This window comes from Asterias rubens, chromosome 8, assembly GCF_902459465.1.
Source record: "Asterias rubens chromosome 8, eAstRub1.3, whole genome shotgun sequence".
Taxonomy (NCBI): domain Eukaryota; kingdom Metazoa; phylum Echinodermata; class Asteroidea; order Forcipulatida; family Asteriidae; genus Asterias; species Asterias rubens.
In genome coordinates, this window is record NC_047069.1 from 13,672,386 (window position 1) to 13,688,764 (window position 16,379).

The 16,379-nt window shown below is 38.4% G+C and overlaps 1 protein-coding gene across 3 annotated transcripts; it reads left to right on the plus strand.

The window, feature by feature from the left end:
* The first annotated feature begins 4,213 nt into the window (after positions 1 to 4,213).
* LOC117293674 lies at positions 4,214 to 12,104 on the plus strand. 3 transcript variants are annotated; one of them, XM_033776072.1, is made up of 9 exons: positions 4,214 to 4,301; positions 6,087 to 6,235; positions 7,473 to 7,599; positions 8,088 to 8,144; positions 8,427 to 8,551; positions 9,107 to 9,221; positions 9,888 to 10,016; positions 11,031 to 11,342; positions 11,751 to 12,104. In XM_033776072.1, exons 2-9 carry the CDS (start codon positions 6,144 to 6,146, stop codon positions 11,955 to 11,957), a joined length of 1,164 nt encoding a protein of 387 aa, XP_033631963.1. In that variant the 5' UTR covers positions 4,214 to 4,301; positions 6,087 to 6,143; the 3' UTR covers positions 11,958 to 12,104. The 3 variants fall into 3 exon arrangements, with proteins under 3 accessions (XP_033631963.1, XP_033631961.1, XP_033631962.1); XM_033776070.1 differs by lacking the exon at positions 4,214 to 4,301 and adding an exon at positions 5,255 to 5,422; XM_033776071.1 differs by lacking the exon at positions 4,214 to 4,301 and adding an exon at positions 5,484 to 5,566.
* Positions 12,105 to 16,379: the final 4,275 nt, after the last annotated feature.

Sequence of the window (16,379 nt, forward strand, 5' to 3'; positions counted from 1 at the left end):
TTTCCAGTCGTGAGTTTACTGGTCTGTCGCTTGCCTCCTTGAGCGGTCCAGTGTGAATTTCAAACCCTGTGCGGCACAGCCAAAGGGTACAGCTGACTATGAAAAAACAATCAATAACAATAAATAATAACAAATGAAAATTCTACAGCTACATAAATATGTTCATGAATGTACACGTTTCCAATTCCTGAAAACAATGCAATTTAAATTCTAGTTGTAATTGCCATAAACTAGAATCTTAAACATGGTTCTGTTTCACAGACATATTAATTAATGAAACTTGGCTCCAATTGCAAATTTGTTACACTACTGTACAGCAAAAATGTCTTCAAAACAAAGCAAAATTGAAAGTATATACTTTTCCACCACCTCAATTACATGTTTGTTGCAAATAAAAATAGTGACTGTTTTTGGATGGGGAATGATTTTTTAAAACTCTTCTTATAGACGAACTATCATTCTCGGCCTCTACCTCTGGTGTCTAGAACAGCTTGCTAATTCCCAAAATATAAAAAGAATTCTTGAAGTACGATAGTTACCTCAGTATTCACCATTGTCTCTCTTTAATTTAGTAATGGTTGAATCATACATAAACAAGTGCAATAACTTTCAAAAAAACATGATAAATGGCAAAATAACTCTTCACAAATTAATATGCTGTGAATAAAGTCATTAGTAGATCAACTCCTTACAACGCTTTTAAAGGACACAAACGTCATGACCAGGATTCGAACCCATACCCGGATGACTTAACAAACCGAACTTGAATCAAGTGCAGTAGATAGCTCGGCTATGACATGCTTTAAAGGCAGTGGACACTATTGGTTATTACTCAAAATGTTTATTAGCATAAATCCTTTCTTGGTGACAAGTAATGGGGAGAGGTTGATGGTATAAAACATTGTGAGAAACGGCTCACTCTGAAGTGCCATAGTTTGGGAGTAAGAAGTAATTTTCCACGAATTTGATATCGAGACCTCAGGTTTAGAAATAATTATTGGCATAAAACCTTACTTGGTGACGAGTAATAGGAGAGGTTGATGGTATAAAACGTTTGTGAGAAACGGCTCCTTCTGAAGTGCCATAGTTTTAGAGAAAGACGTAATTCTCCACGAAATAAACTATCTAAACGCACACAACTTCGTGTGACAAGGGTGTTTGTTCTTTCATTATTATCTCGCAAGTTCGATGACCGATTGCGCTCAAATTTTCACAGGTTTGTTATTTTATGCATATGTTGAGATACACCAAGTGAGAAGGCTAGTTTTTGACAATGACCAATAATGTCCACTGCCTTTAAATACAAAATTGCAGGTATGTGAGTATCAGGGCCTCTCAGCCGCCCAGTGATTTAGGTCATAGCACATTCAAATGCTGCATTTGTGAACATTCCATTCACACTGCACACACAAATCAGGCCCGATACTTCACGGAGGTACCACAGGCAAATAGCTTACATGCCCCCTAGTTATTGCCTTGATGCCTTGAAATGTTGAAAGTAAACATTCCCCCATACAGTGCTTTTCATCAAGGAACAGACTGCCCTCTGGCTTCTCAAGGTACTCAATATTTGCCCTTTGATTAATGTTCTGTAAGCTTGCTACTTTCTGCTTCTTAGATCGGTTAAGGTTGTGTACTCTTTGATAAAGCCATTGAGTATTGAGTGTGCAATACTCACACTTCCAATCCCAAATAGTAAAGATTATGGTCTTGGACTACACTTTCTGAAGGTGAAGATCTCCCTAATTTTGATAAGATCCATAAATCACTGTTACTTATTATTTTGGTTGGATTGCCGCAGTCAAAATAAGCCTAATGTGCGCTAATAGTACTAACCTATTTGTATTGTTTCATATTACACAAATATATTTATTTTAGTAAAAAGTAAACCCCGACCACTCCTCCCTCCCATATAGTCGATTGGAATAATAGTGTCATCCTTTTTCTTTTCTTTATACAGGTTTATATTAAGGTTATGAAGATTATGACGAAAAGCGGGCAAAACATATTTAACTCTACAAAAGGATAGGCCTAGATAACTTAGACTGTCCTTTCTCTATGGTTGAGACGGTCGTGACCCCACACCCCCCACCATCCTCCCGACGGGCGTAGAATGCAATTATTGTAGCTATTGGTACTCTAAAAGACAAAATGTGCATACAACCATGTCAAGTACATGTACATGGGTCCGAGGTTCTATGAAGTATGTTATGTTGGCATTTTTTGGCTATTAACTGATGCAGGCCGTGCGTGCGCGTTGGCGTATTGCAGAAATATGCGGCTGGTATTGGCATATGTACGTCAGCACCTTGTGTTGACAGCCCGCCATTGCCTACATTTATGCGAGGGAAATTCCATCTCAGTTATTTCCTGTATTTTTTCTTCTTCACAGAGTACGCCACAAAGAAATTGTGCTCTTATGCAGTGACACAGCAATGTTTTGTTTTTTTGTTTTTTTTCATGGCACTAGTTTCGGAGACAATAAATCAAAACGATCGGTTGTACATGGTCAGCTTGTAATGTCAATTCAATGACAAAGGCGGCTGCTTTAGGTGACTATGGTGGAGGAAGAAAATACAATGAGACACGATAGTAATTAATATTTAAAAAAAAATTAATAGATGTTAAATTTGCATCGGGGATAAAGAATGTATATTTTTTTGTTTTACCCATATACACCGATGTGTGTTAGCACTGTATACTCAGTACTTTCCCGAGTCCTGTGAAGAAAAAAAATCACAGGCATTTTTACTCGGGTGGGGTTCGAACCCGCAACCTTTGCAAATCTAGAGCAGTGTCATTAAGCTGTATATCTCATTTGCATGTTCCATTTTCCTTGAAGGAGGTTCAGTGTAACACATTAATAATGAGACACACACTTTCCAGTTAGTTGTTAATGTGATTTATACCTCGGTCATGTAGACCGAGAACAAAAAATGGGAACACAAAAGTTCTCCATACAGCGTATCACCTACCACCAGAAGGCCTGTATACAAAAAATAATAATTCAACTCAAATTAATTAAAGTAATTAAAAGTGTTCTCCAAATGAACAAATCAGTGAATTAAATAAATTATATACTATTTTATTACTTATTAAATCAGCCCCCTGGAGATTCTGTCCCCAATTGTGAAATTATCATGGGCTGGAAATGGAAAAGTTTGACTCGAAAGAGGGCGCTATCAGAAAATAACAATTTGCCTGGGGAGACAAAATGAATCAGAGTCTCCCTGCATGCCAAACCGTATCACCATCCTTTACTTGTTAGCATACAGGCTAGGCCTACCTTCATATCAAGCACGGGTGCAAGTAGTACATGTGCAGGAACGCACACCCCGTTTCCGGTCCGGCAAGCGACATCATTAAATAAAATGCCTTCCGTCCTAATCTTTATCGCGAATTTTCCCAATATCCTTCCTTAAAATCACGGTCCTTTTTACATCTCGGTATTCTTTCAAGCTTGTGTTACACAGATTTGGAAAAAGAAGCACAGTTATTATCTTTTCGTATCAGGTTCTTGCCATTATTCACTGAAATTGCGTCTACGCATCTGACAAAATGTAAGAATGTTTCAATACGTCCGACTACGCATCCGATTAGTGTGTACGACCTAAATTTCATTTTGAAAAATTCATACGCATTTGCGAAAAACGATTACGCACTGCGCAGCGCTTCCCTTTACGCACTGCGGACTTTAAAAAACGGGTCCGCGCGCTGGGGTAACCAGGGTAACCACGAAGAGTAACACGGTGCCAGTGTTCTCAGTTATCAGTTCGGCTACTGCCATCTTGACGTTACTTGATCAAAATATGAAAAGTATAAACATGAACATTCCCTGCTGTATCCACACGTAGTTTGCTATTGTTCGCATGGTTTTGCTGGCTTGCTTATGGTTCGTTCAATTTCTAGGGACTCGGTAATCGTTTGACAATCATATCACCGGGCTGTTGAGTTAACATAAAGTGTATTGTCCTGACTTGCATGTACTCTGTAAAATGAATTGCAATGCCAAATATTCCCAGTGTTTGGCAAGCGACCTTTCGCAGGTTTTGTCACGCAATCTCACTGTGTTTATTCCAGCGTTTTTCAAAATCATTGTTGGTCCGGTTTGATAATTAATATATGTCAGTTTATCGCAGATAACCGAAACACTTTACATAGATGACTCCATACATTTCGTCTCAACATTCGTTGTCCCAGGTTGTGGTGACCGAGCGGAGTGCAACCGGAAGCTCTCTGATATTTCTGATCAGCAGAGGGGGTGGGTTCGAGTCTCGATCTTGACACTTGCGTCCTTATAAGTAAGCCACTTTAGCCTTGCCCTTTGGGATGGGACGTATAAAGCTGTGTCCCATTTGTTGTGCAAGTGCACGTAAAAAAACAAACCAGAAGCTACTTAGAAGTTTGGTCATTGCTTAGTTTGGTTCGACTTTTGGATCACCAAAAAATGTGACATCATCCGCTCGAATACTCACAGTCGAATATTGACCTTATATAATAATACCAAGGCCTAAAATAATGTTGGAAATTTTTTGTTCTCTACAATAGAAACGAGCGTGTGTAATTTTTGTAAACATGTGTCATTCATTGTAAACGTTTAGTGCCCACGTGACGCGTGACGCGCGTTGTTTGCGCGAGCACTGATTTTTTTGTTCGACGTGCATTATGACGTAAACGTGGAAAATGTGTTGCCCAGAAACTATACGCCTCTCTTAATATTATGCATGAGGTACGTCACAATGCTAACTCAAAACGAGGCGCCATGCGCAGCCACTGCAAGTGATGGGGAACGTGCGCCCATAGCCTCATTTTGGGCAAGAATTATGACGTCATGCATAAGTATTAAGAGAGGCGTATAGTGCTGTCACCACAGAGCATGGATGCGTAGCAACACCATTGTTTACCATTCATACACAGGCCTACACAATGTGGTTCAGAGAGATAAAACAAAGTTCATTTTGTCGTACTACCACAACCCGTTGTAAACGATACAATGCAGGGAAACAACCGTGACCTTGTTCAGTTAAATTTGCATCAGTTGAACGTGATTTTAGACGCAATAATATTTTGCAGATGTGGGTGCGTTTTTTAATTCATTGTGTCACGCTATCAACATGAAAGACCCGATAACGATTTTGTGTATCTATAATAGACAATTTTCGATCACGTCTACCGCGAGAAGACGAATTTAAGTTATTGAGATTTCAGGTGAACTGTCGGCATACTTGGACAAGTCTAGGGTAATAATAATAGCGAGATCAATCCGGAATTAGACTGTAAACAAAACAATCCGCTGTCATCGCAAGATGTGCAGTGAGTGCGTGTGCGTGTGTGTTGCAATTGACAACAGCTGGTTATTAAATGCATGAAATGCAGATCCTGCTGGCGAAGGAGAGTTATTAATGTTAGCTCAAAACAGTGGGTATGTATTCTGCGTTTGTAGTAGCTAGGAAACGATCTGTAGTAGGCATTAGAATAAACAAGATGGAGGCCACCAAGGACTTCAAATATTCGCCATGCTATGTGAGTTGTGATGCATCTACTCCACCATGGTGATCAGTTGATGGTGATTTATACTCGTTATTACGTTGTGCACTTTATAGATAAACTATTCATGGCAAGAAGCAACAATGCAAATCATTGTATTGATTTAATATAATTAAGTAAGGGCAAAGGCGGCAGGCAGGACATGCCGCATATCATATGAACGTATTTACAAATTGACACGCCACCTACTTATAAACCTACACGTATAAAATATTTACACACTGTTACGATATGACATCATGTTGTTCAAACGCCCGAACAACACGTGGGCACACACGGTCATGATGTACACCTAGGTTCTGTACTTCTATTGTTAACTTAATGGTAAATGATTTATGTCAATATCCGTGAATAATCTTTATGACTTATGACGTGATCTCACATTGAGATTGTTTCGGTTGCTCGATGTAGTTTCTTCTAACAATACAGAGCCCGTATGAAACCAATAAACTTCCCTATTTTCATTCATTATCAATGCAGGAGTTGTTGAGTATAGTGAACAACGCCAACTAATTTGTAATCTGTAATATTTTATTCAGCGCAGCACAAGAGACCGCTAATAGCTTGGTGGAAGTGTTCTATCGGATTGCATAGAGATGGCGGCAAGATGGTCCGGTTTCGGGGACACGTACGATCCTCGAAATACAGAACTGAAAAGCGTATGTTTCTCACACTTTGACGAAGATGGGTAAGATATCAGTGTACGAATAACTGCATTATGAAGTTCAACGTTTCCATTAATATTGTTTTTCTATAGCTATGACATCAACTCCAATGGAATTGAGATAAAGATTCTAGATTTATAATGAGAGTAATTCTTTTTCAGTTATTTGCAAAATTTAATTTGTGCATGCAGTAACATTACACCTCTTAAAATAATTGTATCATTGGGCGCAAGAACTTCACACTGTAAAGTGAACTGTGTTTGCCTATCTGCTGGCAGTAATGTTGGGGGGGGGGGTATAAGGACATCAGTGGGACGTGTCCCTCTTGGCTTAGTTTAGCCACTGACTCTAAGGGGGTGTAGACATCAATGGGGCGTTACTTCAGAGGGAGTCGTTTCCCACAATGTTTTATACTGTCAACAGCTCTCCAATGCTTGTTATCAAGAAAGGTTTTATGCTAATAGTTATTTTGAGTTATTACCAAACGAAAGGTTTACGAACCCAAGAGGGGTTCATTTTCCAAAATTCTCTAAAATTCAAACGTAGTTATGTTGACCCAATATTTTGATGAACGCTTGAACCACCGCGAACGGTATAAACAACTTCAGAGAAACAACATGCATGGTCGGTCACACTTCCTGACCACTTAACTGAGGCGTGTCATGTAGACAGGAAAGCTGCTCATATCACAACCGATCCACGACGTCTAAAAAAAGGCCGTGAAAATTTGCATGTTTATCCCTTGTTTATATCTAATCAAAGGATAGTTTTAACACAATCAGGTACGGCAAGGACTCAAATGCTATCACCGGTTTGTTGCGCTGCATGATTGCGTGTCATTGACGTTTAATAGGCGTCCCTACATACAGAAACACTGTGTTTAATTGTTAAATAAACTTGATATAATATCTGAAAAAATACCTTTCTGTAATGCGTTTAGAAATTGTAAACTCCAAAATTGTTGTTCTTATTCGACTGTTTGAAAGAAGAACAACACGCTTTTGGTATGTCTGTCTGTCTCTCTATACGATACGAGAGCTACAATGTGGGAAGTTTTTTGTATTGAAAAACACAAGAAGGATTACATTATAATTGTTTTGGGTTAATATTTTTTACATTGTTAAAAATAATAACTGCACTGATCCGAAGCAGGGGGAGAATCTCTTCATATAATTGTCAGACTATATCCATATAAATATACACAGCTGCCCAATATTTTGTTTACCTCCTTCTTCCTTTTTTATTTTATTGTTATTTTAGTGACGGCGTCCTCAACAAAGATGAGTTTCACAACCTCTGTTGCGATCTCTTCACCATCGATGGGAACGATCGCGTCGTATCCAAGACGGATTCAGCGGTCATGATGGCACTCTTGGAAGGGCAAGAGGTAGGGGATCTATAGGGTTGCACGCCCCGGTAAATACTGACTGAATCAACGTTAAGGGCCTCGTTAATATGAGTTTAGAGGGTCTTTAACATTTATTTAAATGACATCCATCATCTTGGAGTTGCTATATTATCTCTCCGTTTTGTGGTGTTTTGGGTGTTTTAGGCCCTGAAAAACTGCCTTTTTGCTGAGGGGCGTTGGATCCGTCTCACCAACAAATGGCTGTTTATTTTATATTTCATCCTGTGTGTTAATGTTGGCCTTAGAAGCAGAGCTGTAGCTGCCGTTTCAATACTATACAGGAACTCCATAAAATGTATGATACTAAGTTTATCCATTGAGCTTTATTTAATTTTGAACTGCGTCACAAAATAACGATAATAATATCTATATCAAAAGTTCAAAAAGTCGCGTGTTGGACAAGATGAAATCCTTTACATTTCGAGCTTGATAGTAAAATATGTTGTTGCTGTTTTGTTTGTTTACAGGAAGCTGGTATCAATAAGGAAGACTTTGATTACTGTTGGAGTTATTGGTTCAAACAGGTACGAGCAGCTAACAGATTTGTTCAAATTTCACTCTTCTGTTGTTACGCCACTGTTCTGTCGGCTGTTTCAGTTCCTGTTCAAGTTTAAAAACAAATTCAAAGCAGGACCTACATGAGCAATATTTGGTCAAAAAACAAAGGAAAACTCTTCTACTCAAAAAAATATGAAATGAAGAAACGAATTAAATATGAAATGAATACATTATGATATATATATATGTATAAGTTTGGTAATTTGTAAATAGAGAAGAAGATTGTTAAATGGTTTTCCATGCTATAGATTTTGACTCCGAGAGCCGCCCTATTTGTTGTGGACGTTCAGCATGACTTTATAGACGGCTCATTATCTCTGAGGAACTGCGCTGCCCATCATGATGGTGCAGACGTCGTACCAGTTATAAATAAGTAAGTTAATAAATAAGTTAAAAGGTGACCACTCTAAGTCGTCTCCGGTTTTCTGCCATGTTCCCTCTCGTGATGATTTAATTTGAGCAAAGGAACAAGAAAACATTTTAAATGAATCTAAAGAACTAAGAAAACAATACATGAAAACGTTTGTTTTAACCATTTTCCATGGTTGTGACTCAAAACAAAGAGGGGGGGGGGGGTGGTGTTGTGAAATTCAAAGACCTAACTCACTAATCACCTCCTATCTCACAACTGAAAAGGAGATTTAAGCATAGGCCCATCACTTGGTTATTACTCTGTAGAAATACATCAGTAAAAAAACTTCAGTTGGTTGTATAACGTTAACGTTAACGTTAACGTTGACTAGTTAACGTTGATTTTACTAATATATTTTTTACAGTGTACAGACTACATTTTTTACAATCTGCTCTTAAAACTTGTGTTTACATGTTTGTGATAATGACTTGGTCCGCAGCTGTTTTTGCTTTGATGTCAATTTCATGAGAGATGTAACTGTCGTCTTGTTTTATCATTTCCATCTTACTTTCGCAGGCTCCTGGAGGCTTTAACATTTGATCTGGTTGTGTACACCAAAGACTTCCATCCGCCCGATCATCTGTCATTTTATGACAATTTACATTTGAGAAAACTTCATTCATCGAGCAAAGTACAATAGCGATAAATAATAACGGCAGTTTAATTTACCAACTACTGTTTCCTAGAGAAAGGGATGTGAACAGCTTTTATACTTGACGCTTCACAAAATCTACAGTCGTTTACATTTGTTGTTTCATAAAAGGAATGTTTCATGCAATGTCTATGGTTATATTTTCATTGCATGTGTTTGCTACACTTGTTGCCCTTGGCTATGATGCAAAAGTTTACTATAGCTTAATGAAAGTTCAGACGAACATATTATTTCCTGAAAAGTTAAAATAATTGTCGAAACAAAACATGTCAATTTTTCTTGCTGCTTGTGAACATTTTTTTTGGGGGAAAAAGAAAGTTGCAGTCATGCGGAGCAAACTAGAACTTGGCAAAAGGAAGCTCGTTTGCTCTCTTTAGTTTAATTTACATAGATTCACTATTTTCCTCCATCCTCTATGCTTATATTTTATTTTGCTTATCTATCTCTGTACTATTCTGTATACCTTATATCTTGAGAAGAGTGTTATGTGTTGGCTTGAATTAAAATGAATTGAATTTAGTTGAAATGAATTGAATTTAGTTGAAATGGAGCCTCTATCACACACCACGTCCCATTTCATAGAGACAGGACACAAACAAACCACGAAGGGACTATTTTAATTCGCTATTTTCTTTCTTAATCAAGGTGAAAGCAAAAGATGCCAAGTTGCTTGACACTGTGGTGTTCGACAGCAAACCGTTAGTCGATCAGATTCTGTGGCCGGTTCACTGTGTACAGGGTACCCGCGGAGAAGAGCTTCATCCAGATCTAAAGGTAAGGGAATATTGCGTGTGTTGATTAGAATAAGTTATGCAGACATAAGCGACTTCCTTCGTAATACATAACACCAAATGCAAGGGTGACACCGGCTACATAGACGGGGTAGCACTAGAGACAAAGGGCAAGATTAAAACATTTGAATCTGCAAACACACATATACATAAACACATTATAATCCTCGACCAACCCTTTTTATTCTTCCACGACGGCTTGTCATACGTCGTGGAATCATCCGCTTTGTTTTCACTTCGTGAAAATACAACCAAGACGTACACGTCTCGTTTGTGCTGCGTGTTTTTGTTTTGCAGCGCTTCGTGATTTTAAAAAAATCATGTTAACACCCCCCCCCCCCCCACGTTTCGGCCCTTCGGGCCTCCCGAACACTGCCGCGGGCCCAACAAGCCATATTTGCTTGCCGGACTGCGATTAGGTGTGCGTTCCTTCATCATTACTACTTACATGTATAGGCCAAAGAAGCGTTACCGTGATAAATTTGTAATGTGTACCACTACATTGAAATGGGATGAAAACAATCGTGAACGGTTCCTAAAACAAATAATACGTTCGCATAGTAATGGATACGTCAGTGGATGTGGCTGGAGCTCAAACAAGTCAATTGTCAACGTTGTCGTTGTAGCTAACAGCCAGAGCCTTAGCAAAACGTGACTTGTTACATTGTATGTAAATGGCTGGTCGTGGTTTAATTTAAACTCTGACTTGACTTACACAACTCTGCTAAACCAGCTTGTGTTTGGTTTGACACAACAATAATATTACTGTGGTCAGCCGTCGATTTCACCAAATTCTTAATAACTTGGGATTAATCTTAGGACTTAAGACGAGTTAAGTTCCGTATCCATAGACGTTAGGACGCGTTGAGCACATCCTAAATTAAGATGAGTTACTTGTCCTAACTCGAGATAGGAATAAGCGTTTCGTGAAATCGGCTGCTGGTTTCACAAAACCTTTCAGCTAAAAAAAACCTATACTGGTGTTGAACTTACACAGATAGCAGAAAACCACATTGTCGTCACGAAAGGCACAGATTCCGACCGAGAAAGTTACTCCGTATTCATGGACAATGCAAAGAAAGTCAACACGGCATTGATTGCCGAATTGAGGCAAAGAGCGATCACTGACATTTACATATGTGGTCTGGCTTACGACTTCTGCGTGGGCCTTACGGCAATGGACGCCCAAAATTTCGGGTACCGGACGATGGTGATTGAGGACGCCACTAGGGGCGTGTGCCATAAGAAGATGGGAGATACAAAACAGGGATTGCTCGATGCTGGGTGTGTAGTTGGCGATACATCAGAGGTATGAACAAATTTGACTAATCATTTATCATTTCTAGAAAGTTAATCCCATCAACCATACGGCACAAATAACATAAGGGAATTTTATGTGCCTTTTTAAACAGTAAAATTTCGCTTTATATACTACTTTTCTTTGAGGTATACTTGTGGTACTTCCTAACGTTTAAACAAAGGTGTTTATTTTGTGATTTTTGCCGTTGTTACAATTCTAATCATTGTCTTAATGGAGTGGGCACAATACAAATCAATATACATTATTGTAGTATTAGAAGTATAACAAAAACTTCAACCTGTGTAATTCTACCAAAATAATTGACCCCTTTATGTGAAATCGCAAATCTGAGGAGAAATGAAAGACGCAGTTTATGCTCGATTTTTGTTTGAGTCTGTCTGTTCATTTCACCAACAGGTCGCAGCCATGCTGTCCAAGCGGACGAGGCACCCTCGATGGGGTATGGTAGCGGCGCGTAGCGTGGCCAAAGCACGGACGCTAACAAAGGGGCAACCCGATACCGTCAAGTTGAAGAAGGAGATACCATGTAGGGATCGGAACCAAAACGGCACATCGCTCTGTTATGATGACATTGGATTCGAGCAGGATAGCATTGAGCTGTAGGACCTGCTCAGTTTAATGTGTTCTAATTGCCAAAGTACTAAAGAAATGTATTAAAACCCCAAAACTGGAATTAACGTTTCTTTTCTGTTTTAGATATAAAGGATCTATGTAACTTTTGTGGGACAAAAAACACAATGTCCACAAATTTACACTATACTTACACAGTTTGAAGATAATGATAGTACAAAGCTTCCCTAAAAATATTACGTGCTGAGGTGCTGTAGTTTTTGGGAAATGAGTAAAACAATGTCATGAAAATAATGTTCGTCTCATGAGACGAAAATTATTTTAATCACTTACAAACGTATTTTCATTAATTTTTTACTCATTTCTCAAAAACTACAGCACCTCTCAGTAAGTAATATTTGAAGGGAAGCTTTCCACTAGCATTATCTTCAAACCCTGTAAGTTTAATGTAAATCTATGGACATATTGAAAAAGTACCCACATTCAAACAAACCTTGCGTAAAACCTCCCTTAAAGCAGCGCGGTTTTTTATTGCTTTGATAATAATAATAATAATAACAATAAAACAGTATTTATATAGCGCAATATGAATTGGCATTCCTCAAAGCGCTTAACAGCAAAATGAAAAGCATTTGATCTATGATTTGGCACAGTACTGAAAGACACTGGGCACCTTTGGTAATTGTCAAAAGATCAGTCTTCTCACTTATTATGTCTCAACATATGCATAAAATAACAAACCGTGTTAAAATGTGGAGCTCAATTATTGGTCATCGAAGTTGCGAGATAATAATAAAAGAAAAAACACCCTTGTCACACGAAGTTGTGTGCTTTCAGATGCTTGATTTCGAGACCTCAAAAATTAATTTTGAGGTATCGGAATCAAATTCGTTGAAAATTACTTCGTTCTCGAAAACTGTGTTACTTTAGTACGGAGCTGTTTCTCAGGATGTTTTATACTATCAACATCCCGGGCATTATAGTTCCTGTGAAAATTATGTTCTCTTGGGAACAACACTTTATTGTCAGAAAGCAGTACTATGATTATCCATGTTGTCTGCTAAGCTACGTGTGAACTGTCGAGATAATGCAGGAAGACAAAATAATATTAATCATAAACAAACAAACAAACAAACAAACAAACAAACATTTTATATTCAGTAACCTTGAGTTTTTCTTTGTTGATAAACAACAATCATTTTATTTTTGTACATATTAAAACTGGTGATTGCGCCGACCTAAAATGACCTTATAGTTCTAGAGAGGTTTACACTAGGTTTTGGACTATCGATAAGCTCCATCTCAAACAGTGAATTGACCAATCACAGTCACGATTACAAAAGATCACTAATCTGACGTGCGTGACGTATAAGCATGGAGGGAAGTGGGCGGGGCTTAATTTATTGTATTTTTTGTACGAAATATCATAGAGTTTTAGGCTTTCAAATGAATGGTCGGTATAAAATAAAGCTAATAAGACACTCAAAAAGGTACATAAGCTATGATGTCAAAATATAATTAATATAATTTGATAACAACTGGCCGATTGGTGTATCATTTTATGTAAAAAAGGGAATAAATGTAATCTGCTGAAAATGACTGATGATCAGTTGCAATTTATTGAAGCACCACATGCTGGATGCTGCGTTCTAACATGTAGAAGAAAAAGCAGTCTAAAAAACTAGGTACACATATTGAAATAAAACGGATAATTCGAGCAGTTTTAAAAAATTCTTTAATACTTGGCTTTGTATTTCATCAAGACTGTAAGTATAAGCACAACAACTTGATTAGCACAGAAAAGTAATGCTTAACACAAACATGTAACCGGCCAAGTTCACATTGTTGTGATTGGTGTCTCACTCAACTTTTGCTTAGTAAAGACAATTTTCAAGCACTAATTTTTGCTAAACAGCTTTATGAAATTGGGCCCAGTTGTATAAATTCATCAAAGTAGTTATAGCGCCATCAAGAGTTATCCAAAGGCCATTCACCATGCGGTCACCGCCAACTAAACATCAACAAGCGCTCTTTTCAAATGAGGCTCAAAAGGCAGAATTAAAGTGGCGGAGAATCTTGAATGCTACAATTGACGAAAGTAACATTTGGAAGGGTATGTTAACCGGAGTAAACCCACTATTTACAACTAGAAAAAAAAACTCAGCAATTGGCAGCCGGGAGACGGTGAATTTAATAGACAAATGAAGTTGTTGAATAGACCATTCTGGAACCTGGAGTGTATACAGACACATCAGAAAGGAACATGCCCTGCTGTGAAAATGACCAGAAGGTCATGACTGAGTTGAACTGGTGCACAGAACTTCAAGTGAGACCCGACTAGCAGTATCCTGTGCAAAATTGTGGAATGGGAAAAGACTCCGCCGGGCAATCCGCAACAAAACGGTTGGTGAGTGAACATAAATAAATCATAATAAATGTCTGGCCAAGAACCAGTAACTCACTGGGCCAGTGTCGGATGCAATTGTGTCCGCCATGCAATACTGTCCGCTCCGGACACTTTTGCAAATGCCCTCGTGTCCGGGCTATGCAAGAACCGTATGGGACATGTACATGACTGTACATGCATTCGCGCGTGCACTTAACCTACATACATGCAGCATGATTATTCACGTATTTTATGATTGCAGCGAATACCCAACGGCCGAACATTTCCCATGCCATTCATGACATGCACTTACATGGCGAACATGTTCCGCCGACCAAGGGCGTTTAATTTGCTGCAAGGACGGTTTTGCACGGAGGCGGGCACAACTGAATATGCAAATGTTTTCGGGCGGACACAATTGCATTATGCAGCAGCGTCTTGGCGGACACGATTGCATATGCAAAACCGTCCGGCCAACATGTCCTCCGGATAGTATTGCATAGAGGCAAAATTGCATGCGACGCCGGCTCTAATGATTTATTTTTTATTTTATTTATTTTATACAATTGACTCCAGAGTGTCAAAATTGTTGTGGCACTGTGCCCACAATTGCAGCCGAAAATGGTACAATACGAATGTAGCAACAGTGGGCCCTTTTGGACTCTCTGCTTTAAAATGAAAATAACTCACTGCTCAAATATATAACTCGTTGAGAAAAACTTCATTAATCCAAAGCCCATACACTAGTGGTAATTGTCAAAGACCAGTCTTCTCACTTGGTGTATCTCAACATATACATACAATAACAAACCTGTGAAAGTTTGAGCTCAATCGGTCGTCGAAGTTGCGAGATAATAGAGAAAGAAAAAACACCCTCGTCAAAGAAGTTGTGTGCTTTCAGATGCTTGATTTCGAGACCTCAAATTCTAAATCTGAGGTCTCAAAATAAAATTCATGGAAAATTACTTCTTTCTCAAAAACTACGTCACTTCAGAGGGAGCTGTTTCTCACAAAGTTTTTTTACCATCAACCTCTCCCCATTACTCAAGAAAGGTTTTATGATAATACTTATTTTGAGTAATTACCAATAGTGTCCACTGCCTTAAAGGCATTGTTTAGGAACGTTTTCTTTTCAATTTGGTTCAATGGCTATCTGGTTCAAGATAATACTTGCACATCCCATCAAATAATTCACCACACAGCAGGGCTGTGATGTCATATTATTTGTGACGTACTTCCGTTGGAAAGGCTATAGAGGGAGATTTTGAAGTGGCACCAATGCCAAGACCAGGGCAACGGAGGCCATGGCTCCCTGGCTTCAAGGCCTGTCACTGGCATGGGAATCACCAAAATGACCAGTGATTACCAATGATTTTGTTAAATTTGTGTTACAATAAAAAATATCAAAATGTAGAAATTATAACCAAATGGGCCCAATTTCATAGAGCTGCTAAGCACAAAAATGCGCTAAGCATAAAATTTCTTCCTTGATGAAAACAGGATTACCAACCAAATTTCCACGTGATTTTCGGGATAAGCAAACAGCTGAATACCAGTAAATGCAACAAATGGCAATTCAATTGGTAGTCCCTGTTTTTATCAAGGAAGAAATTTCATGCTGAGCAAATGTTTGTGCTTACCAGCTCTATGAAATTGGGCCCAGGTTTCCTCTGTACTGGTGAAGCTACATGTAAACAAGGAACAAGACAGAATTTTAAAACAAAGTGAACACAATGTGCACCAATGTAAACATCCCGAAAACTGCATTTATTTAAATATCTTATGAAACCCATAAACACAATATGACATGAAGCTTGTGTGATGTGATACTGAGATGTAACCGAAGCAAACTAAAGATTGCTTTAAATATTTAACTTCAGGTATGAAAAACTTCAGACTTTTGTCTAAATAAAAACAAAAACTATGTAGCTACATTGTAAAAAAGGGTGCATGTTCTTTTGATGTAAATTAATTTGATAACTTCTATAGTTCTTGAGATCCAAGAAGGCCATTGAGGTCGTTAACCCTAGAGGTAGTATCACATAAATCAGCATAAATATTTATCAGGC

Coding starts and splice junctions, on each gene's coding strand:
- LOC117293674 (XM_033776072.1), top strand. CDS start 6,144: ATGGCGGCAAGATGGTCCGGTTTCGGGGACACGTACGATCCTCGAAAT. Junction 6,236..7,472: donor TCACACTTTGACGAAGATGG/GTAAGATATCAG, acceptor TTGTTATTTTAG/TGACGGCGTCCTCAACAAAG. Junction 9,222..9,887: donor AACTTCATTCATCGAGCAAA/GTACAATAGCGA, acceptor TTCTTAATCAAG/GTGAAAGCAAAAGATGCCAA.